The 22,223-nt window shown below is 51.1% G+C and overlaps 1 protein-coding gene across 2 annotated transcripts in view; it reads left to right on the top strand.

Annotated features, from left to right (window-relative positions):
- Window positions 1-22,189, top strand: part of CLSTN1 (calsyntenin 1) — a 60,612-nt gene extending 38,423 nt beyond the window's left edge. Inside the window, exons 6-20 of one of the 2 annotated variants that reach the window (XM_034671179.1) lie at window positions 805-1,013; window positions 2,760-2,909; window positions 3,025-3,210; window positions 5,372-5,620; window positions 5,992-6,113; window positions 10,594-10,756; window positions 13,923-13,979; window positions 15,149-15,306; window positions 16,431-16,579; window positions 16,820-17,046; window positions 17,747-17,917; window positions 18,294-18,439; window positions 19,475-19,610; window positions 19,926-20,110; window positions 20,570-22,189. In XM_034671179.1, coding sequence (XP_034527070.1) covers window positions 805-1,013; window positions 2,760-2,909; window positions 3,025-3,210; window positions 5,372-5,620; window positions 5,992-6,113; window positions 10,594-10,756; window positions 13,923-13,979; window positions 15,149-15,306; window positions 16,431-16,579; window positions 16,820-17,046; window positions 17,747-17,917; window positions 18,294-18,439; window positions 19,475-19,610; window positions 19,926-20,110; window positions 20,570-20,767 — 2,506 coding nt within the window. In that variant the 3' untranslated portion in view covers window positions 20,768-22,189. The remainder of the gene's footprint in view (window positions 1-804; window positions 1,014-2,759; window positions 2,910-3,024; window positions 3,211-5,371; window positions 5,621-5,991; window positions 6,114-10,593; window positions 10,757-13,922; window positions 13,980-15,148; window positions 15,307-16,430; window positions 16,580-16,819; window positions 17,047-17,746; window positions 17,918-18,293; window positions 18,440-19,474; window positions 19,611-19,925; window positions 20,111-20,569) is intronic. The other variant, XM_034671180.1, reaches the window with a different exon arrangement.
- Window positions 22,190-22,223: the final 34 nt, after the last annotated feature.

Raw genomic sequence — 22,223 nt, 5'->3', positions numbered from 1 at the left:
GTGACCCTCTGTGAGGGTCGGGAGGGTGCGTGGTGCTGGGCGTGGAGGGTCTTAGTAAACACTCGGGGGCTGAGAGCCAGCGAATCGCTCCTCATCCCTTTCGCATGGTGTGACTTTCCTGTTGTCTTTGAAAAAGGCCTTATTTCAATCAGAGATCTTGTCTGAGTCAGAAACATGCCCTAAGACTGTTTCCTCTCTTTGCAGCCAGGTCTGATGGCGCCTTCGTTGCCTCTTGCCCGAGCTGGGGAGGTGGAACGTGGCAGCAAGGGGTCTGCTGGGTGGGGGAACGTTGAGGTCACATTGAGGTCCCTTGTTTGTTGGATCAGTAATGGGGGATGGGCAGCAATGGGTCGCTACTGGTCCCCGTTCCTTAGAAGCTAGACAGAACTTGTTTCCATGCCCCCACTCAGGCTCCCCGTCCATGTTTCCCATCTTCTCTCTATGTCTTGCTATTTCTTCCTTGGTCTCTAATTTTGTCTTCTCTAGTTTATCTCCCTTCTGGATCCCCTGTCCCATACTGTCGAGAAAACCCCTAGCCCTCTTCTATTTTATATTACTGCCTTTTTTTTTTTTTTTTAACCAGCTCCCTTTCTCTTGGGACCTGGAGGAATCAAATTCCTATTTTAACTTTCTGAAGTCATCTCCACGCTGAAGTAAAAACAGTGACTTGTTTCATTTTGCTCTCCATCATTTGAACTTCATGAAACAAGATAGTAGCCAAAGGAAATTTAAGGCCAGGGCAGAATTGGTATGCACTGGGTAAAAACCAAGTCGACCACACAGCTTTTCTTCTTCTTCTTCCAGAGCAACTGTCCACATTCAGGTGAACGATGTGAACGAATACGCACCAGTGTTCAAGGAGAAGTCCTACAAGGCGACCGTCACCGAGGGCAGTCAGTATGACAGCATCCTGCGAGTGGAGGCCGTGGACGCGGATTGCTCCCCTCAGTTCAGCCAGATTTGCAGCTATGAAATCGTCACTCCAGATGTGCCGTTCGCCATCGACAAAGATGGTAAGTCAGAGGAGCAAGCCTTCCTTACCGGGGCGATGGTCCGTGGCAGGTGCCGGCGAGACTCAGATTGGACACGATCTTCGTCCGTACCTTCAGGCTACTGTAACAAAGCACCACAAGCTGGGGGCTCAAACGACAGATGCTTGCTTCGCACGGTTCTGGTGGGGGGAGACCAGGATCGAGGTGCTGGCCAATTCAGTGTCTTGTGAGGCCTGAGGCCTGGTTCACAGGTGGCCGTCTTCTCGCTGCGTCCCCATGTGATGGGGAGAGAGAGAGCCCTCTGGGATCCCAGTGTGGGACCCCCACCCTCACGACTCACCTAAACCTAAGTTCCTCCCCAAGGAGGACCTCCTCGTGACACCGTCGCATGGGGTGTTAGGACTTCAGTGTAGGGATCTGGGGGGGACACAAGCATTCGGCCCAAAGCAGAGCCCTAATGGTGTGTATGTGTGTGTGTTTCACATTTTTTTTATCCTGTCCCCTGAAAGCCTCGCTCCTGGCACCTAAAGTTGTGTATTCTTTATGGGGTGCCCCTCTTTCTCCTCTCCCACCAAGGTCTAAAAAATCCCCCACCTAGCATGTTTTTAATCCGTACCTTCTCACCTTTCCGTCAGTGTGCGTCCGAAAAGACTGACGTTTGGTCGGCCTGCTTTCTGTCCTCCGTTACATTTGCATCTTCTGCCTCATCTGGAACCTGAAGGTTGTGCCTCCCTGCCAGGTCCTCCCAGCCTTCGTCACTGAGCAGAAGGAGCTCATGCTAAAACTCTGCTTCTTGATTAGGGTTATGGCTTCTTCTTTTTTTTTTTTTTTAAGATTTTATTTATTTATTTATTTGACAGAGATAGAGACAGCCAGCGAGAGAGGGAACACAAGCAGGGGGAGTGGGAGAGGAAGAAGCAGGCTCATAGCAGAGGAGCCTGATGTGGGGCTCGATCCCAGAACGCCAGGATCACGCCCTGAGCCGAAGGCAGACGCTTAACCACTGTGCCACCCAGGCGCCCCTGGGTTATGGCTTCTTGACGGCGATACAGTGTCTCTGTTGTTAGTGCACGGTCCAGAATCTTCTAATGACATCACGGACGTTGCAAACACTCTGCAGACGTACGCATTCAGATGCAAAAGCAGGCTGCTGTTCTAGTGGGTGGGGGTGGGAAATATCTCTCTCTCTCTCACACACACACACAAAGTAAATCTTTTAGCAAGAAATATTTAGTGCAGGGGCGTCTGGGTGGCACAGCAGTTTAAGCGTTTGCCTTCGGCTCAGGGAGCGATCCCGGCGTTATGGGATCAAGCCCCACATCAGGCTCCTCCGTTGGGAGCCTGCTTCTTCCTCTCCCACTCCCCCTGCTTGTGTTCCCTCTCTCGCTGGCTGTCTCTATCTCTGTCAAATAAATAAATAAAATCTTAAAAAAAAAAAAAAAGTATTTAGTGCAGCTTGATTTTGTATTTCGGCCACCTGTGAACCAGGCCTCAGGCCTCATGAAATTGCTTAATCTTAAAGCAAATATATTAAACCAAAAAAGAAAAACTGTAAGAATGAATGAAGGTTGAATTGTGTAGACTCATTTCTTCTGTTGAAACAATCCTTAATAAGTGTGAGTTCAAGCTCGGGACAGCCAGACCGGGTGTTAATTATCTGCAGCTGAAGTTTTATTTCCCCAGTGGTGTTTATGACGCTCGAAGCACGCGCACTTTGTGTCTCAGCCTGGCTCTGTGTTCTCACTGTTGCTTCTGCCCCTCTGGAAGGTTATATAAAAAACACAGAGAAGCTGAACTATGGGAAGGAACACCAGTACAAGCTGATGGTCACCGCCTACGACTGCGGGAAGCGGAGGGCGGCGGAAGATGTCTTGGTGAAGGTCAGCATCAAGCCCACCTGCACCCCGGGGTGGCAAGGTGAGCTTCGTTCTCCTTTCTGCTCTCGCACCCGTTCTTAAACGCCGTCTACCAGAGAAAACTAACGTGTGAGTTTTCCTCCTTTCTTCCCACCCGGGTTTGTGGACCGACCCAGGATGGAACAATAGGATCGAGTATGAGCCTGGCACGGGCACCTTGGCCCTCTTCCCCAACATCCATCTGGAGACGTGCGATGAATCCGTGGCCTCCGTGCAGGTGACGGTGGAGCTAGAGACCGGCCACATCGGAAAAGGCTGTGACCGGGACACCTACTCAGAGAAGTCCCTTCACCAGCTGTGCGGTAAGGGTTGGCGTGGTCTTCAGGGAAGGCGAGAGACCCCCTCTCAAATGGAAGGGAATGCGTGCGCGTGTTGCTGGTCGGAATCAGACTCTGAAGTGGCCACTACTGCCTTCCCGGCTAATGACCCTGCTGGGTGGGCTCGAGGACGTTCATAGACCCCTGGAGAGTCTGTTCAAAATGTTACGCACATGCGCACTTTAAGAACCAGTGATGGGAAGAAAGTATTTCTCTAACCCAGGGAATCCTCAAAAGAGGGATATGTAAGCGGAGTGAGTTTGAAATGAAATGAGATGTTTATCTCAGGACCAAAGGAAAAAACAGGTAATGCAATAGCTTTAGGCAAACGTGAGGTAGAAAATCAAAACTAAGGACACTCCCGTCTAATTTCAAGTTTCAGCACATTCTGTTTACCGCAAACATTACGTGAAGTCGACCCGTGGTTACAGATCTGATCAAAGCCTCGAGCTCTGTCTTCACCAGCAGTTGCGGGCATTTTTCTGGCTTATCTACGTGAGGTAGAGGGGAGGTAGGATGCCTGTCGTGGAAACTGCTGAGGGAGAGGGTTTCGCTTCGTCAGTGACAAGAGACCCGTAACCCGAATGGGCTTCGTCATCGGAGAGGGTTCTGTGCCTTGAGAGCTGCTCAGTGTCAGCTCTGCAGGAGGCGTTCGCCCACGTGTGCCTGTCTTTCCTCCGGCCTCGTAACAGCCCACAGGTTTCGGACTTCTTACAAAACTGGAATAAGCAAAGGCAAAAAAGTGTGTTCTCTGCTAGCTTATCCCCATGATGAATATACTCTGGTGTGGCGTGACTCTGAGTCCACATATTTGTGTACTGAAATATATATATATACAGTTAAGAGGACTGGGACATATTCTGTTTTAAACGATGTGTGGGGAGGGGTGGGGCAGAGGCAGGCTCCCTGTGGAGCAGGGAGACCGATGTGGGGCTCGATCCCAGGACCTCGGGATCATGAGCTGAGCCGAAGGCAGACACTTCACCGACTGAGCCACCCAGGCGCCTCTGTGTATATTTAAGTATAATGTTTAAAACTCATTTTCTTTCTCCAGTGCCATGACTTTTTATGGTATTAAAAGAACATTTTCTCCGCAGAACAGTCTAAAGTCATGAAGAATGGAAGGAATTTCATATGCGAGTGCTAACTCTATGCTCTGCATTTCCGTATGTGCCCATCAGGCCTACAGAGGAGGTGGTGTTGACCTCATTTTACTGAGGAATGAACGGTGACTGGAGGGGGAGAAGTTCACACTTTTAGGAAGTGGCAGGTGCTCGTGCCTGACCAAGGTTATACATTAGGTCACGTGGCTCCAAGGAACGGGGAAGGGCCAGGTGACTGGGGGAGCTCAGTCATCTTCTGTGGACACATTTAAAAGAAAATTGAACTTGGCAGTATATAACGACAGCTGGAAATTTTTTTTCATGTTCTTTGGCTTCCTAATTCCATTTCTAGGAATTTATGCTAAGGGAATAATCATTGAGTCACACAGAGATCCTCATAAAGGCAAGGTTTGTCATAGAAAAAAGTGGGAAGAGGGGACGCCTGGGTGGCTCAATCGGTTAAGCATCTGCCTTCAGCTCAGGTCATAATCCCAGGGTCCTGGGATCGAGCCCTGCGTCAAGTTCCCTGCTCTGCCTGTCGCTCCCCCTGCTCATGCACTTTCTCTCTGACAAATAAATAAAATCTTTAAAAAAAGAAAAAAGTGGGGACAACCTCAGTGGCTACTACGGAGATCAGTTAAATAAGTCACAGTGTATCTGTGCAATGAAATGCCTTTCAGACATTAGAAGTTATGCTGTGGAAGAATATTAGTGGGAATGTACATACATTGCTTGACTCCACTCACAATGTGTATATATTCATATATATTCATAAAGAAAAGACTGGAAGTGTTTATACTCAGATGTTAATAGTGGATATATCTGGGTGGAATTGCAAGAAAGGCTTTCTTCCTTTTTTCCTTTTTAAAAAATATCCACAGTTATTATTTATGATTTTTTTAATCGAAACCAGTATTTTTGAAGGAATGTAAACTGGGACTAGCCAATTGTGTGAGCTAAGGATGTTGCCTTAGTGTTGCTTCGAAACTATGCCTTTTAAGTCCTTCACGTGACGTGTGTGAAATGTGACTCTGTTGGCTTAGGTGCTGCGTCTGGCACTGCCGAGCTGCTCCCTTCCCCAAGCGGGTCCTTGAACTGGACTGTGGGCCTCCCCACCGACAATGGCCATGACAGCGACCAGGTCTTCGAGTTCAATGGCACGCAAGCAGTGAGGATCCCCGATGGCGTCGTCTCGGTCAACCCCAAGGAGCCTTTTACAATTTCTGTGTGGATGAGGCACGGGCCTTTTGGCAGGAAGAAGGAGACGATTCTTTGTAGTTCAGACAAAACAGGTAGGTTAATTTGCCGTCAGGGCGTCCGTCATACTCGAGTGGCCCCCGCAGTGGTTGCTGGAGGTGGGGCACCTGACCTCCCCCAGAGGCTCCCACAGGCTGGTTGGTGACACACAGCATTCTGCGCTCTGGGCCAGGGCGCTCTGTCCTCAAGAAATTGCACTGGTATTTGGTTGTTAGTTTTACTCAGTGAATTGGGCCCCACGTCTCAGTAAAACCCAAGCATGTTTGTTTCTAAACCCTGCCTTGGCCCAACTGGAGAGTTCACGTAGGCTGATAACACTCTGTCTTCAAAATCCATCAAGGAAATGGCTTTTACTTCTCCTTTGGGTCTCAAGTTGGCAATTTACCAGTAGGTTTTCTCTCTGCAGACATGAACCGGCACCATTATTCACTCTATGTCCACGGCTGCCGACTTATTTTCCTCCTCCGCCAGGATCCTTCAGAAGAAAAGAAATACAAACCTGCAGAATTCCACTGGAAGTTGAATCAGGTACGTGCCTGGAAGACGCACCGATTCTGATCTTTCAGAGACTGTAACGAGGCATTGCAACTTTACACAGCACCAGCTGTATAAGGGCAGTGTATATTTACATTTATGAATAAATATAAAAATATAAAACTTTTTGCAACTTACATAGACATTTTAGGCACAGTTCTATTATAGTAACCATAGTAACCATGTTTAGTTTGTTCCGATGACATTTAAAAAAACCTTTATTATATTGCCTGTGGGTTGTAGGATAGCAAATTAAATCCTTTGAACTCCTTTGCACTGGAAGCCTAAGTTTCTCATTTTCTAAGTGTGTATTTTATCCAGTATTAATATAGAGAAATTATATGCTTTAAATTGAAATTGGTATGTTGTAATTTATTGAAATAAGCAGCACTTGCTTAAAAATTGGGCTTGAGATCCTTTATTGGTTTATTCATTACTTAAAGCCAAAGCCTGGGCTCCTGAACTGTACCAAGGAGCCCCCAGGGGCCTCAGCAAATATAGGGGTTCCACGAGATATTTTAAATTGTCATGGAGCCAGCAATCTTGACATCTTCCAGAAACCACACAATCTACTAGCTTGCGGGAGTTTACAATTTCGACATTAGGTCACGTTATAGCCCTTTTGATGATAGCATATCTCTGCAAAGCCGCTTTCCCAACAGTTTCTGTGATAAAAAGCAAGTATCACGTGAAAAAAATTGATGCGTTGCAGGAAACAAGGGGACGCTGTATGCTGAGGAAGCCTCTCCATTAAAATCACAGCAGGTCACTTCTCCTCTCGATTTCGGGTTGGGTCAGGATGGAAACCTGTGTCCTGAGCTTAGCTCTGTCTCATGGAGGTAGCGGGCCAGAGCTGACAAATATGCTCCTGGAGTTGCTGGAATGCAGCATCGTCTGTAACACGCACAAGATAGGTCGATGTGTGCGAGCATGAACGAGACAGGAAGGCCGCGTGTGATCGTTCGAAGATGAAGTGACAGGCCGGCTGGTAGCGTTTATCTCTTACTGGTGTCATTTCCATTTTCATAGAGAGTCTGTCTCAGAAACTTTTATACATACAGTTTTTCAAGAAACTAAAGAAAGGTACAGTCCTGAAAAACCCCTTTGCGGTGTACGTCGAGTTCATAGGCACCGTTGTGTCCTAATAACCGTAGTCTGTATTTACATATTTAGTTTCTTCAGATGACATTAAAAAAACTCACTTCATTATGGGAAATTTCAGACGTACGTAAAAGCAGACAGATTAGTGTAAAGAACAACCCCACGTGCCCTTCACCTAGCTTCTCACCAGTTAACACTCAGCCAGTCTGGGTTTGTAATTACCCCCACTCACTGTTAATGATTGCTGTTACCTCCTTGAGGTAAATCCCACATGTGGCATTTCGTTCTCTGTGGAGATAATGCAATATGTGTGTCTAAAAGATAAGCATAACCACAATTCTTTTTCACATCTTAAAAAAATAACAGAGCACCTCGGTGGCTCAGTCAGGGTAAGCATCCAACTCTTGATTTCAGCTCAGGTCATGATCTCAGGGTCGTAAGATCGAGCCCCGCGTCAGGCTCCATGCTCAGTCAGCATGGAGTCTGCTTTGATTCGCTCCCTCTGTCCCTCCATGGGCTTGTGCACGTGTGCACTCTCTCTCTCTCAAAAAAAAAAATTTCTTAACATCGTTGAATAGCTAATTGGTGCTTAAGTTTCAGATTGTCTCGTAAATTTTTTTTAAATTATTTGAGAGAGAGAGCATGAGTGGGGGTAGAGGGAGAGGGAAAAGCAGACTCGCCACTGAGCAGGGAGCCCGATGCGGGGCTCCATCCCAGGACCCCGAGATCACAACAGAGCTGAAGGCAGATGCCCAAGTGACTGAACCACACAGGCACCTGTCTTGTAAATATTATTATGTTTATAATCTGTTTGAATCAGGATCCATATAAGGATTGGTGACTGGTTGATAAACGTTTTGACTTTATTTTATAATCTGTAGATTTTTCTCTTCTCTCCTGCAGTTTATTTGATGACAAAATCAGGCTGCTTGTCCCACAGAGTTTCCCATAGTGTATATTTGGCTGGTTGTATCCCTGTGGGGCCATATATTCTACTCTCTCCTTTACGGCCTGTAAATTGGCATTGTGGCCTAGAGGCTCGATCGGGCTCGGGTTTGCATGTTTCTGGTCCCTTTAGGCTCTGTCTGGGTGTTTCTGTTTTTGTGCTGTAAGGAGCCATTCATGCTCACTCTGTCTCAGTCATCTGTGTTGTGGGTAGTGTGTATTCAGGAGGGATTCACGGGAACAGCCTGAGTTCCTCCATGTTTAATAGTGTGCCTGTGGCCTTTACACAGAAGGTCAGTTTGGCTGGATATAAAATCTCTGGCTCCCATTTGGGATTTACAAGAACAGAAGATCTCTCTGTCCGTTTTCTTCTGACACGGAATCTGCTGCTACGGCCATCTGATTTTCTTTCCCTCGTAAAACGCTTGGTCCTTTTGTTTGGGTTACCAAAGGATGGATTTCTTTTCTTTTTTGAAGCCAGTTAATTTTATGCCTATGTCTTGATTGTTTTGGGTCTGTTTTCCCAGATATGTGGTATGCCCGTTTTCAGTATATAGTTTAAAGCTGTTTGGTATTTCAGGCAAGTTTTCGGTGTCGTTAAGAGCTCTTACTAAGCCCCCCTAATCACTTTGCTTTTTTTCCCTGGGGACCCTTCACCTTTGGTTGGTATTCCTGTTTTCTGTGTCTGGTACTTTCTTTCCGAGTCATTCCTTTTTTGTCAGCTCTTGGCTGAGTTGCTCTAGTCATAAGCCACGTTCTTCCATGTTTTATGTCACTTTCCTGACATTTCTAGTGCATTTTGAGACAATACATGATCATTTTCCTGTTTGTGGCCAGTGTGTCTTGAAAGGGGTTCTGGAGGGATATTATTCCAGCAATTCTCTTTCTTTCCCTTGAAAAGTTCACATGGGATTGAGCTGTGATCCTTTCCCCTCTCCTCATTCTACGTGAGATTACTTTTCCTGTGCTTTCAGAAGAGGGAGTTGGGGAGCATGATCTTTTTCCTAGTTTCTGGGCTCTGCCTCCCCTTTCTGTTGTCATAAATCATCTCAACAAGTAAATACAGTCTCACTGCCCTCTGCTATCCCCTGGACCAGGAGCCCTGTTGCTTTTCTCCACCTGTGTGCATCTCAGGGAGCACCCGGGGATCTCGGGGTGCACCCAGGCACCGAACTGAGAAGTGTCATGGGTGTGGCCTGTGGCTTTGGGCTTTGCTATTCTGATCGCCCAGTTTTCAGGGAAATCCAAAAATTATGCCAGTTCTACCCCTGTCTTCCCAGAGTACTCTCAGGGACTTTTGACTAAGGTCAGATGGACTTACGGTATCATTCTGCTGATGCCCCAGAAACGTGCAGTAATTCAAGAACTAGGGAGACAATAGAAACTGCTTTCTGAAGGAGCTAACACTGTGAAACTTGTTTTAAATAGAGACAAGCTGAAATTAAGATATTACCTGCTTCAGAAGTGACTTGCTGTGCAATTCCTTCATTTAAAAATGTTTCATGTAATAAATACACGTACTTATCTAGTATGCAGCTGAGATATGAGATACGCATATGTGCACCGTATTAGAGGTTTGAATTTCTTTCTGTAATAAACTCATCAGGAACAGCCGCTTTTCTCTGGGGGGTATTCTTTGGTAATTTCTTCATGTATTGTGATGTTTCTGGTCTGTTGATGTTCTCATCGTTTCAGTTTTTTAGAATGTATAAATTGGGCAAGCTTACTTAGAAATACCTTTTTAAAAACTTTGTCCCACTCCGTCTCTTTCTCTGCCTGTCTCCATTCTGAAGTGCCTGCCTCTTCCTCTGAGGCCAAAGATCAGGGAGTGCCAGACTGAAGGGGCCTCGGAGGCTGCCGACCAGCGCTTTCCCTCGGCCGCGAGGGAGATGCTCATTCACGATGGGGAAGGAACGCAGTTTTATTTATCATACCCTCTGAGCTGTATGCTCACATTTATTTAGATCCTTACCTTTGAATTGAAAAAGAAAATACGTGTGCTCCAGCTTGCTTCTCCTGAGATGGGAGGTGGTATTCATTTTGATCCAGAAACGGAGGCACGGTCAGTTGGCAGGCTAAGCCGGCTTGATGGGAGCCTGTCCGGCCTGCCGATACAAGAATCCCCTGCTGTCAGACTATTGGCAGAAGAGAATTGGGCAGCTCCATATTCTGAGGCCCTGTCACATGATGCATGAGCACTGCCCCCTGGTCTGAGACGTCCTAGCGGGGAAATGTTGCTTTGGCCCTTTTGGGTGAGATGTGGTTGAGTGAGTGAGATATATTTTGCTGTTAGATTTTTAAAAATTGGTTTCCTTTTTCAGAAGACATTATTCCTTATGGGTGACTTGCTGTCTGTATCCATTGGTGTGGCTTTCACTGTTTCTGGGTGAGAGGGTAGACCTCTCATGCTCTGCTTCTCCCCTCGTAGGGCTGTGATGAGGAGTGGCATCACTACGTCCTCAATGTGGAATTCCCAAGTGTGACCCTCTATGTGGACGGAGTTTCTCACGAGCCCTTCTCTGTGACCGAGGATTACCCACTTCATCCAACCAAGATTGAAACTCAGCTCGTGGTTGGGGCTTGCTGGCAAGGTAACGGTCATTGGCACCCTCTCCCCAGTCGTGGGAATTAAATCCTGCCTTGTGGCCTTAGCGGTGGAAGCAGGCTCATCTCAGTGTCTTACTCTCCTGTCCTTCCACTTTTCATCCCTTCTCCTGGGCGTGGCCTTTCTGGGAACACTGCGGGTGCCACGCTGGGGCGGGCACTAACGGTGTGTTATAGGACTGAAGCAACCAGCCCCCCTTTGGGAACCTGGGAAGGGAACGTTACATGGAGGGAGAGTGCCGTTGGTGGAGGGATTGTTTTATAAATTAATCTGTTTACTGAAAAGTTCTGAAAACAAAGAGGTGGCAGCTGGTGTTAGGCCCAGAACTTAAGTGTACTTTGACCCCGAGGACACTTCTAGAACGTTTAGTGCTGGCTAAGCGGGCAGGAGCTCTGCTTGAGGGGACTCCCAGGACATCTCTGCTGCAAGACCAGGGATGGGATGTGACAACCACCACCGAAGCAACAATACTACTTATTCAGACTTTCTAACTGGCAGGCCGCGAGCTGATTACTTTACATGCATTCTCTCACTAATCCTTAACGGGAAGTTTAGCCCCATTTTACAGCCGAAGAAACTGAGGCTCAGAGCCCACGGTTACCCTGCTGGTTAATCTTGGCATCAGGATTTGAACCCTTAAAGCTGGTGCTTGGAGAGCCTGTGGTCTGATGGGGAACCCCTTCTCGGGGTAATTTTTTATTGATCTATGAAACAAAATACATAGGATTTCCAGGGTAACCAATTAAATGGAAAGAGTTATCAAAGGACTAGAAGCCCAGCGTTTTGAAATGGTAATACCTGTGCTGCTTCTCTAACAAATGGACAGCAAGCTCTGGCCGCAAGTTGCATAACTGCCGTAGTTTGGAGGTAGTGATGGGCGTTGTGGTAAACGCGGCAGCGCGGCCCGCTGGGAGAGTAGCAGTGACAGCCAGTGGTACCGTGCCTTGCAGCGACGTTCGTACCCGAAGGAAAAGCTAACCTTCAGAAGTTCATGTAAGGAAGCATGTCATCTTTCCTGCCCAAGTTCACGGGACCCTCCGTCCGCCCTCGAGGTTCACGGCCTCACGTGAACCCTCCCACTTGACGGGGTCGCCGTCACTGCCTGTACCTGCTAAACAGACCTTTTGAATATTTTTTTCTCCCTGTGGAAACATTGTACCTCGAGGTTGGCGAGACATTTATAAAACAGCCTGATTGCCTCAACAGTGTTGCTTTAATTTCAGAGAATTTGAATTTCATCATTTTCCTGCAGATCCTTTTAAATTAAAAAGGTTAAGACATTAGCCTTTTAGAGTGAACTTCTTTAGCTGACTCCTAGGTTTGATTTCGGGGACAGTTCATCTGTGAGAAAGTGGAACTTGAGGCCAAGGAACGAGGAACAGATTACCAGGGAAGTAGGAATTGTTTTAGGTGCTAAGTCTTTTTTTTTTTAATTGTTATTTATTTATGTGATAGTGAGTGAGTACAAGCATGGGGAGGGGCAGAGGGAGAAGCAGACTGCTCACGGAGCAGGGAGCCTGATGTGGGGCTCGATCCCAGAACCCTGGGATTATGACCTGAGCTGCAGGCAGATGCTTAACCAACTGAGCCACCCAGGTGCCCCTTAGTTGCTAAGTCTTAACATTTTAGTCCAGAGTTGCTTCCCAGATTAAACAATAATTTGTGTCATTTTAAAAATAAGAAATATGGGGCGCCTGGGTGGCACAACGGTTAAGCATCTGCCTTCAGCTCAGGGCGTGATCCCGGCGTTATGGGTTCGAGCCCCACATCAGGCTCCTCCGCTATGAGCCTGTTTCTTCCTCTCCCACTGCCCCTGCTTGTGTTCCCTCTCTCGCTGGCTGTCTCTATCTCTGTCGAATAAATAAATAAAATCTTAAAAAAAAAAAATAAATAAAAATAAAAATAAAAATAAATAAGAATAAACATATGAATGCAAACCCAAGAGCTTCGCTGCTTGGGTCAAAGTAAAGCCCTTGCTCTGGGCTGCCCCCCGGGGCCTGTTTGGGCCACAGCATCTGTCACTCAGTGGCCATCAGCTTCATCTCTTTCTACCTCAGCCTCTCAAGATCCTCAGCCAGAAAAACCCGCCTAAGCTCCCAAACCAAGCACACGGTTTATAAAGTGTAGCTACTCGGGGGAAGATCTCCTTCCTCCCTTCAGCAGATCTGAACCCACTTTCCTTACAAATCTGTGGTGGAGGGCCCGTGCTGTAGGCAGCAGCCTCACACCCATTGGCCGAAACGTCATCTCTAACGGTGTTCTGGAGGCATCGTGGGGCCCGCACACTGGGCCTGTCCCCAGCGCGTCGCCAGCATGTCCCCATGCCGCTGCGGCACAGGTGCTGTGGGGGCCTGTGCCGTGGGCTGTGGAGCGCACTCCAGAAAGTGGAGGTTCTGGCCTCGGTCACTGGGCATGGGCCTCCCTGGCCTGGCCTTGTGTCAGAACACCGGACCGGGCCCTGTGAGAGGGATCAGTGGTTAGAGGCCCCAGGCCCACCACCGATGATTGAGTACCTGTTTCTGGGTGAGTTCCTTAACCCCGGACTCTCCTTTCAGTTTGGAAAAAGTGGATAAAAATAACCTTCATTTCTGTGTGACTTAGGGGTTGAAGTCTAGACCAAAGTGAACTTGTTTTGAGCTCAAAAAAGACATATTTTTATATGTTTCCTATACACATACCAGGCTTTGGATGCTTACTGGTGCTGCCCCATCTTGTCTCTGCGAGTGTCGTCCCTATTAGGGAGACAAGTGCTCTGGGCCCGGGGTGTGGTTGTGTGTGTATCTGGCTGCCTCTGCCGTCTGCGTGAGCGGTCTCTTTGAAGGCCCCACCCGGTAGCACAGGCCGAGGAGGTCGGGCGTTCAGTGGACGTGCTTTTGCTCAGCTCACTTTGAATTGGGCCCGTGTTGGCAAGGGAGATGTGCGAAGATGAGATACAAGAAGAATGCAGAGAGCAGTGGGACAGCTCCTAGGAAGAGGTGATCGAGTTCGAGCTTGCTTGGGGTGTGGGGGGCATGTCCCCAAGGGGGCCAAGACGGGAATTCTTCTCTTTGTGTTTTATATTCGGTAGCTTTTCAAGACTAATTTTCAAGTTCCGATGTGAAGAGCCTAACCTCTTGGTCCTTTTCTATTGTCTTTGTCTTGCTTTTCTGCAGAGTATCCAGCATTTGAAAATGACAATGAAACCGAGCCTGTGCCTCTGGCCTCTGCAGGTTGCTGGATCTTTCCCTACGGTTCTCTCTCGTGTTTCATTTAAAGACGAGACATCAATTCATTCCACATTTCGCATGAAATGCCCGAGTTGCATTTTGGTCCCAGACACCATTTGAGCTGCTGCTTTTCGCATTATGCTCCCCCCACTGCTTCACGGAATTGACCCTTTTTTTGCCCAATCTGATCCCAGTTGAAAGTGAGGGCAAATGACTCATTAATGCACTGCACTAATGGGACTCTCCCCCGACCATCGAATTTGACCCTGATCCCCCTGCATGAGGCTCCCTGCCGAAATCTCACAGGCCACATCAGGGCGGCCACCTCCTGGTTCCCCTGTGGCTGAGCCACGAGACAGGAAGAGACTCATTACTAGATACTCTATCCTGACCAGTACTAAATTTTAGACATATATTTCTTAGAAATCTCAGTCCTCGGTGATGGCTCACAGTGTCTGACATCCTTATCAGGAACCAGACATGCTGTGGACATTGGTCTCCTTCGTCATTGAGAGAATAAGTTCCGTTTCACCTGCTTTGGGCTCTTGGCTATGGCCCGTCAAGAACCACTTTCTGGGTCTCCATTTTTCTTATAACACCATCGGTTCCCAGATATCCTCAGTAGTAGGGGCTGGGCACGATGGGACTCAACCAGATGGCAGCCACACAAGGCCTCTCACGGGCAGGCTGGGGGAGTAAGCGTCCCTTTTATCTTTGTGGTCCCATTGGTGTCGGTTCGTTCCCAAGTTTGCACGTATCCCCGAGTGCACTCAGTTGGAAAGAGCAGCCCGAGCAGGAGCCAGCTGGTCAAGAAGGCAGCGACCCAGGAGGCTGGCAGTGCTGGAAAATGTCACCAGTGCACCAGGGGGGCGGGGGCAGTGTTGTCCACCCTTTCCAGGGAGTGGCGGTTGTGTGGGGACTCTCATGGGATCTCTGGGCTTCGGGTGAGGGACCCCCAACACCTCTTTTCTCCAGGCCATATGCATGATCATAAACGACTTAATTTCTCCATTGCGCTTCCATGTAGATTGCAAGGCTAACAGGATGTGGTACGAACTAACCCGCATGTCCCTCCATCCAGCTACCACCACCGGTAACACTGCACTGCGAAGCGAAGCAGGAGGGGTCAGGCCGTGCAAGTAACTGCCTGCTTTGTTCCCTGTGTTCCTAAGGTGGTGACCTGCACATGACCCAGTTTTTCCGAGGTAACCTGGCCGGTCTGACCGTCCGTTCTGGGAAAGTCGCCGACAAGAAGGTGATCGACTGTCTGTATACCTGTAAAGAAGGGCTGGACCTGCAGCTCCCTGAAGACGGCGGCAGAGGCGTGAAGGTAACCTTGGCATCTGCTCTCACGGCGCTGCTGACCTCCCTCGAGCACGAGCGTGTGGGCTGCTGGCAAAGGACTGATATGTGATTGATCCTGACCCGTGTTTACTCACAACACCTCTGACCCCAAACGTTGGGGGCGGTTTTCCACCAACCAGTTCCCCAACTCTCCAGACACCTACCAGGTGTCCTGCAATTCAGTTCACTTCTGACATTGGCTGCCATTGGGAGTTAGCATGGACCCTGCAGGAGGGGAGGGCTCAGTCCCACCACGCTGCCCCTGCAGATGCCGTGTGCAGGTGCTGGGCTCCTGGGTTACCCATACTTCTGTCCAGCTTGGCTACAAAGTTGGGGACCCCCATTGTCCCCCCCTTTTGGGTCTCAGTAATTTGACTGAACTACTCAGAAATCTGCAGAAAGCACTTCGCTTACTACTGCTGGTTTATTATAAGGCGCCACCCTCCAACACACGGAAACTCCCAAAGCCTGTCCTTCAGGGGAGACCCTGTCCTTCAGGGGAGTCTCCGGAGCTTCTGTTAGGTACGCACAGCCGGTTAAGTCATTGGCCAGAGGTCAGGGTTGGGGCTGAAAGTGCCAGCCCCGCAGTCACACGCCTGGTTTCTGTGACAGCCAGCTTCATCCTAGAACCATGTCAGCGCCCAGAGTCTGCTCGTTAGCACCCCATGCTGGTGTCTTGGAAGGGGCTTACGATGAGTAACAAAAGGGGCTCCTGTCGGGAAATTTCCAAGGTTTGGGGGGCTCTGTGCCAGGAACTGGGGACAGAGGCCAGATATATGTATTTCTTTCTTTCTTTCTTTCCTTTTTTTTTTTAAAAAAGATTTTGTTTTTAAGTAATCTCTACACCCAACATGGGGCCCAAACTGACAGTCCCACAGTCAAGTCACACACTGCACCGACTTAGCCCGCCAGGCGCCCCTGTATTTCTTATAGCACAGATACATTTGCGTCTTGGGCGTTGACCCGTGAAGAAGAGGGTCTTGTCACTGCAGCTCTATGAGGTCTCTGATCGGACCGGTCCCCAGCTGACCCTCTTTGCCAGAGTGTGTGTGGTTTTAGCTTCTTGCAGTTCAAACCCTTTTTCTCTCCCCCCCTCTGGCCCGATTTCAGATCCATACCAACCCCAGTCAGTTGGCGTTGACCTTGGAGGGAGACGACATCGGGGAGCTGGATAAGGCCATGCAGCACGTCGCCTACCTCAACTCCCGGCAGTTCCCCACACCGGGGATCCGAAGACTCAGAATCACCAGCACGGTCAAGTATGTGCTGATTTTTAACTCTGGAGAAGAAACCGCGTATGTTTAGGTTTTTAAGACACCGCAGCCGTCACTTACTGGAGGGCGTGGACGGGGTCTGTGAATGGCGCTGGGTGCCTGTTCCCGGCCGGCTGCTGCTTCTGCCCCCCAGGGGCTTGAGGAATGCATGGGCCATCGCCTGTGTAGCCTGCAGAGCCGCTTCTCGAAGCCCTGACCTTTGCCTTCCCCGTCGCTTGTGGGCAGGTGTTTTAATGGGGCCTCCTGCGTCTCCGTGCCCCCGGTGGACAGCGGTGTGATCGTGCTGCAGCCCGAGGAGCCCAAGATCAGCCTGAGCGGTGTCCGCCACTTCGCTCGAGCGGCTTCCGAATTTGAAAGCCCGGAAGGGGTTTTCCTTTTCCCTGAGCTTCGGATCATCAGCACCATCACCAGAGAAGTGGAGCCTGAGGGGGAAGGGGACGAGGACCCCACAGGTAACAGCTCTTCGGCTGGGCTAGTCGCCCCCTTGGCTTGAACCCGGGTGGCTGACGCCCCACAGCTGCTTACTTCCTGAATTCTTTTTCCCTGAGATTTTGAGAGATTTGGATGTTTTAATGTTATTCTTGGGTCTACTCCTGGGATCTGACCCGTGGTCGAGAGCTCACCTGGAGAGTCCTTTCCTCCTTTTCCGGTGTGATGTCCGGATCTGAGGTGCCCTGTGGAGGCCGAGACGATCCGGGGCCGATTGCAGGGAACGATGCTGCTCCCTCTGGCTGCTCAGGGTCCCCGCATTCTTGGGCCTGCCTGGGGGCCAGCCCTCCCAGACACGTAAGGCACCCCGATTCTTAAAAGGGCCTCTCCTAGGGGTGCCTGGGTGGCTCAGTCCATTGGGCATCTGCCTTCAGCTCGGGTCGTGATCCCAGGGTCGTGGGATGGAGGGCCTGCATCAGGCTCCTTGCTCAGCCGGGAGTCCGCCTCTCCCTCTCGACTCTGTGATCTCTCTCGCTTTCCGCCTCTCTCAAATAAATAAAATCTTAAAAAAAAAAGAAAAGAAAAGAAAAGAAAAAAAAAGGTTCTCTCCTGTCTTTCTGCTTTGGACTTTGAAAGGGCTCTGTGAGCTCAAGGACAGCCCCGGGCTCCCCAGTGTGACCGCCTCCCGGGGCTCTGCAGTTTGTGCTTGGTCTGTTTCTGCAGTTCAAGAGTCGCTGGTGTCTGAGGAAATCGTGCACGACCTGGATACCTGTGAGGTCACGGTGGACGGGGACGAGCTGAACCCAGCCCAGGAGAGCCTGGAGGTGGACACGGCCCGTCTGCAGCAGAAGGGCATTGCAGTGAGCGCCTCGGACCTGGGCATGGTCTTCACAGGTGAGCGGGCTCAGTGCAGGCAGGGGGCGGAGCGGGAGCCTCAGCCCTGCCTCTGTCCTCTCCGAGCTCTGGGAGAGTCCTGGAGGCGATGGTGGAGGAGAGGCTCAGCATGGGCTGCTCGCCTTCTCCTGGCAGGAGGGGAAGAACGGACACTGCCCTGCCTCCTGTCCGTACGAGGGGGTGGAAGTCAGGCACGGGTTGGCACCCCTCCCCCTGGGGAGGGACAGATGTTCCTGCACACTCGCACTTCTCCCCACAACTAGAAAGCCAACACATGTGTGTCCGCTTGGTCCAGCCGCCCCTGGGCCTGACTCCGCCTCCCCTGACCCTGGCTTTGACCCCAGCCACCAGGCGGTCTTCTCCCCTCTCCCTGCAGGTGTGGACACCATGGCCAGCTACGAGGAGGTGCTGCGTCTCCTGCGCTATCGGAACTGGCACACCAGGTCTCTGCTTGACCGGAAGTTCAAGCTCGTCTGCTCGGAGCTGAATGGCCGCTATGTCAGCAATGAGTTCCAGGTGGAGGTGGGTGATTGGGTGCCCACATGCGGCCCTGATATTTGCAAACACCGTTTTTAGACCATTCATGTGGCAACTGTTGGGGTGCGTCTCAGGCGCCCTAGCCTGTCCCAGCGCAGGGGCTGCTGCAGGTTAGACCCTCGCAGGTTTGGGTGGGCCGGGGTGCAGCTGGTGTGCCCCTTTCATGGGCGTCTGAGGGGCCTTTGGAAGGAGGTGGTCAAGAGTTAGAGGCTCTTAATACCCCATGAGTAGAGCAAATGTTGTTTGACACTGCTTGAGAAAGAGCAATTCCCAGGGAACCAAAGATTTGGCAGACTGCTGACCTGGGGAGATGGGTCCTGGTGCGGGGCCGCCCGGGAAGAGGGGTCCCGGCACAGGGCCAGCCTGGGGGAGAGGGGTGCTGTGCTGTCTGCCTAGCCTTATGGTGGCAGTTCAGGGCACGGTGGTCAGAAGGTGCTCACCGCGCTCTGAGGTCTTCCACAGGCCTGGACAGCAGCCCCTTCATCACTCAGGGCTTCTGTGGTCTGGAGAAATGGGCCCAGAGTTATTCTCAGCAGTCAAATGTCTGCACGGTGACCTCAGAGCAGCAGAATGCTGAAGTCACAGTGCTGAAGAATCGATGAGAGTTTTGTTTGAGCCAAAGGCTAACAGATTTGAAAGGAAATAAATGGTTATGATTTATGTTTTTTCATGTGGCTGTGGTTTTGGGGAAAAGCGGGGAAATGGGCTATGCCGGTGCTTCTCAAATGACCCGCAGTGAAGGACGGTGGTGGCAGTTTTTCTGTTCTTTTGTGGACAGGTTCTTTTATGGAATGCAATAAAAGGGAATTATTAGAACAGTGCTTTATTTCTGGGATGGATGACAGTATCAGGCAGTTATGACGGTTTCTAAGAGCTGACCCTTGATTTTTCTGTTCTCTTCTCATCCGCTCAGCAGTGCTGGTCCAGGGACCGCTCTGAGTAGCGCTAGTCCCGGGAGCTTGGGAACTGCCCTCCCGCCCCCGGGCCGCACTCAGGCCGCTGTGTGTGTCTGTGCTTCAGGTGAACGTCATCCACACGGCCAGCCCCATGGAGCACGCCAGCCACATGGCCGCGCAGCCCCAGTTCGTCCACCCGGAGCACCATGCCTTCGTCGACCTCTCGGGTCACAACCTGGCCAGCCCCCACCCATTTGCAGGTAGGACTGTGGGCAGAAGCAGGGCCATCTGGGTCAGGTCTGTGCGGGAGGTACGTCGTGCTGGGAGCCCAGCACCCAGTCTGAGCAGCCTCGGCTGGCTGGGCTCTGTGATTCTGTGCCACCCGCGAGGGACCAAAGCACCACCGGGGTAGGAAGTGGCCAGCCCGGGGCTCAGAACCTGTGCTGAGACTTTCCTCACATGTCTTCCTGTTCTCTGGGGTCAGACGAAGCAGCCGTCGGGGGCGGGGGGCCCGAGGGCATGACCGCGTCTGGGCCAGGCGTCAGCCTCACCGCCCCGTCTACCCTCGGTTGCAGTTGTCCCCAGCACTGCCACGGTGGTGATCGTGGTGTGTGTCAGCTTCCTGGTCTTCATGATTATCCTGGGAGTGTTCCGGATCCGGGCTGCTCATCAGCGAACCATGCGGGACCAGGACACCGGGAAGGAGAACGAGATGGATTGGGACGACTCTGCCTTGACCATCACCGTAAACCCCATGGAGGTAGGTGCCGACAGGTGGCCCCTGCGCCTGAAAACCACTACCGGCCAGGGCCAAAGTGACACGCACCCCAGAGAAGCCGCATGGCCATGGCACTTCCATGTTTACGTGGCTTAAACATCACGTGATCCGCATGACAAGTCGGTGAGGTGCAGGTGTCCCCATTCCTCAGGTGGGCAAACTGAGGGCCCAGAGAGGCCTTATCCCAGCTCGCGCCACCCTGTCAGCTTAGAAACACGCTCCCCCCATGTGACAGACCCTGTGGGTGGCGACCAGAGCTGTGTTGTCCCTTCCGTCTGGGATGAGGTGACTTCCAGCGTGGTCCAGCCCTCCCCCGATGTGGAGTGTGCCGCGGGCAGTTCCCTTCCTCTGCGGCTCCCGGGGGCTGAGAAGCCGTGGACACTCGGCTCGGGTGCCGAGGCGGGGCCCAGGGGCTCGGTTCACGTGCTGTCTCTTTGTCAGACGTACGAGGACCAGCACAGCAGCGAGGAGGAGGAGGAGGAGGAAGAGGAAGAGGAGAGTGAGGACGGGGAGGAGGAGGATGACATCACCAGCGCCGATTCGGAAAGCAGCGAGGAGGAGGAGGGGGAGCACGGGGACCAGCAGAACGTGAACAGGCAGCAGCAGCTGGAGTGGGACGACTCCACCCTGAGCTACTGAGCCACCAGGCCGCGGCCTCCGCCCCTCTCCTTCTGCTTCAGGAGACTCTGCTGTCATCTGTCCTCCCGGTCCCAAGGGTCCATGGTGTACAAAGTCATTCTGGCCAGTAGGTCTGCAGACCCTCCCCGTCGCTGAGCATCCGCCTGTGCTTGGTGTGCAGCCCCCGCCCTCCACCCAGACCGCTCTGAAGTTCTGTGACGAGCTAACGCTCGCTCTCCGCGGCCCGCGCAGCGCGGCCCCCTTGCACCTCCAGAAAAGCTGCAACGACCAGACTCGTCGACAAAGGGTTAAAATCGCTCACTCCCACCTCGTAATCCTTTTTTCTTTCTTTTTTTTTTTTAAAGTTTTTATTTTTTCCAAACTAGTGCATGTATAAAAGGGCAGAATGGGGGTTAATATGTAGATGACGAACTGACTTTTTAATATTTTGTAAATAAATTGGGATTTCTCGTGTCCTCCGTGCTAGCGTGACCCAGGACTGGCATGCAAAGTGAAGCTTGACACAGTGCAGGAGAGACCCCGTGGGCTGCTGCCCCACCCCCATCCGGAGAGGAGAGGGGCCTGCCCCGCTTGGGCCTTGCTGGGCGCACCGCCTCGGCAGGTGGCCAGGCAGTGAGGGGGCCACGGACTTGCACCTCTCCCCTGCCCCCCTCCCCCCCGCCCTCCCCCCGGGCACTGTTCAGTGGGTGGGCACCGGATCAGAGACCCCTCTCTGGAGGCTGGAAACGGCCAGGCCTTTGCTTTAGGATTCTACCCATTTCTGATCTGGCCGAGGGGTTGGGGTGCTGGGGTCCCTGGCCTCTTCCACACACTCCTCCAATGACCGGCAGCTCCTTGCGCAGGAAGCTGGACTCTCGTGCGCAGCCTTGGGTTCAGACTACTAGATGTCCGTTGCCCTGCTGGGGAGTGTGCGTACAAATGGTGCAAAGCATCTGGCCACTTGGAGAGAGAACAGGCCTGGGTGGTCCATACTCAGAACGTCCAAGGACAGACGCACTCGAAGGATGCCCTGTGGCCTGAAGGCAAAGGGCTAGCTTTCCCCCCAACAGCCCCAGAGGTAAGCCCACTCACCAGGAGTGGGGAGCCCTGCTGCTTGGCCAGGTGGGGAAGGAAAAGGAGAGGACAAGTCCTGAGCTAAAACCCCTATGGCACTTTGTTTTTAATTTACATGTAAAATTTTAGATTTCTAAAACTGGGGGAAAATCATTTTGAATCCTGTTCTGTGATCATAACTGCTAGTTTCGAGGACACTGCGGCTGTCCTGCGTCGTGTGTGGCCGTCCTCCACGTACTGTCACTGTAGCCGCTCCGTGTAGACAATGATAGAGGCTAATGCGGACTCCGCGTGGGTCACGTTCCGGATGTGTATATTGCTGAGGTCAGAACGTGTATACACTACAATAAAGTACTGGTTCTAACTCCAGTGGCAGAGTGTGTCAGGTTTGGTCCTGGGTTTG

Source organism: Ailuropoda melanoleuca, chromosome 11, assembly GCF_002007445.2.
Source record: "Ailuropoda melanoleuca isolate Jingjing chromosome 11, ASM200744v2, whole genome shotgun sequence".
Classification (NCBI taxonomy): Eukaryota; Metazoa; Chordata; class Mammalia; order Carnivora; family Ursidae; genus Ailuropoda; species Ailuropoda melanoleuca.
The sequence above is the reverse complement of the archived record's forward strand: the minus strand, read 5'-3'. Positions and strand labels throughout refer to the sequence as shown.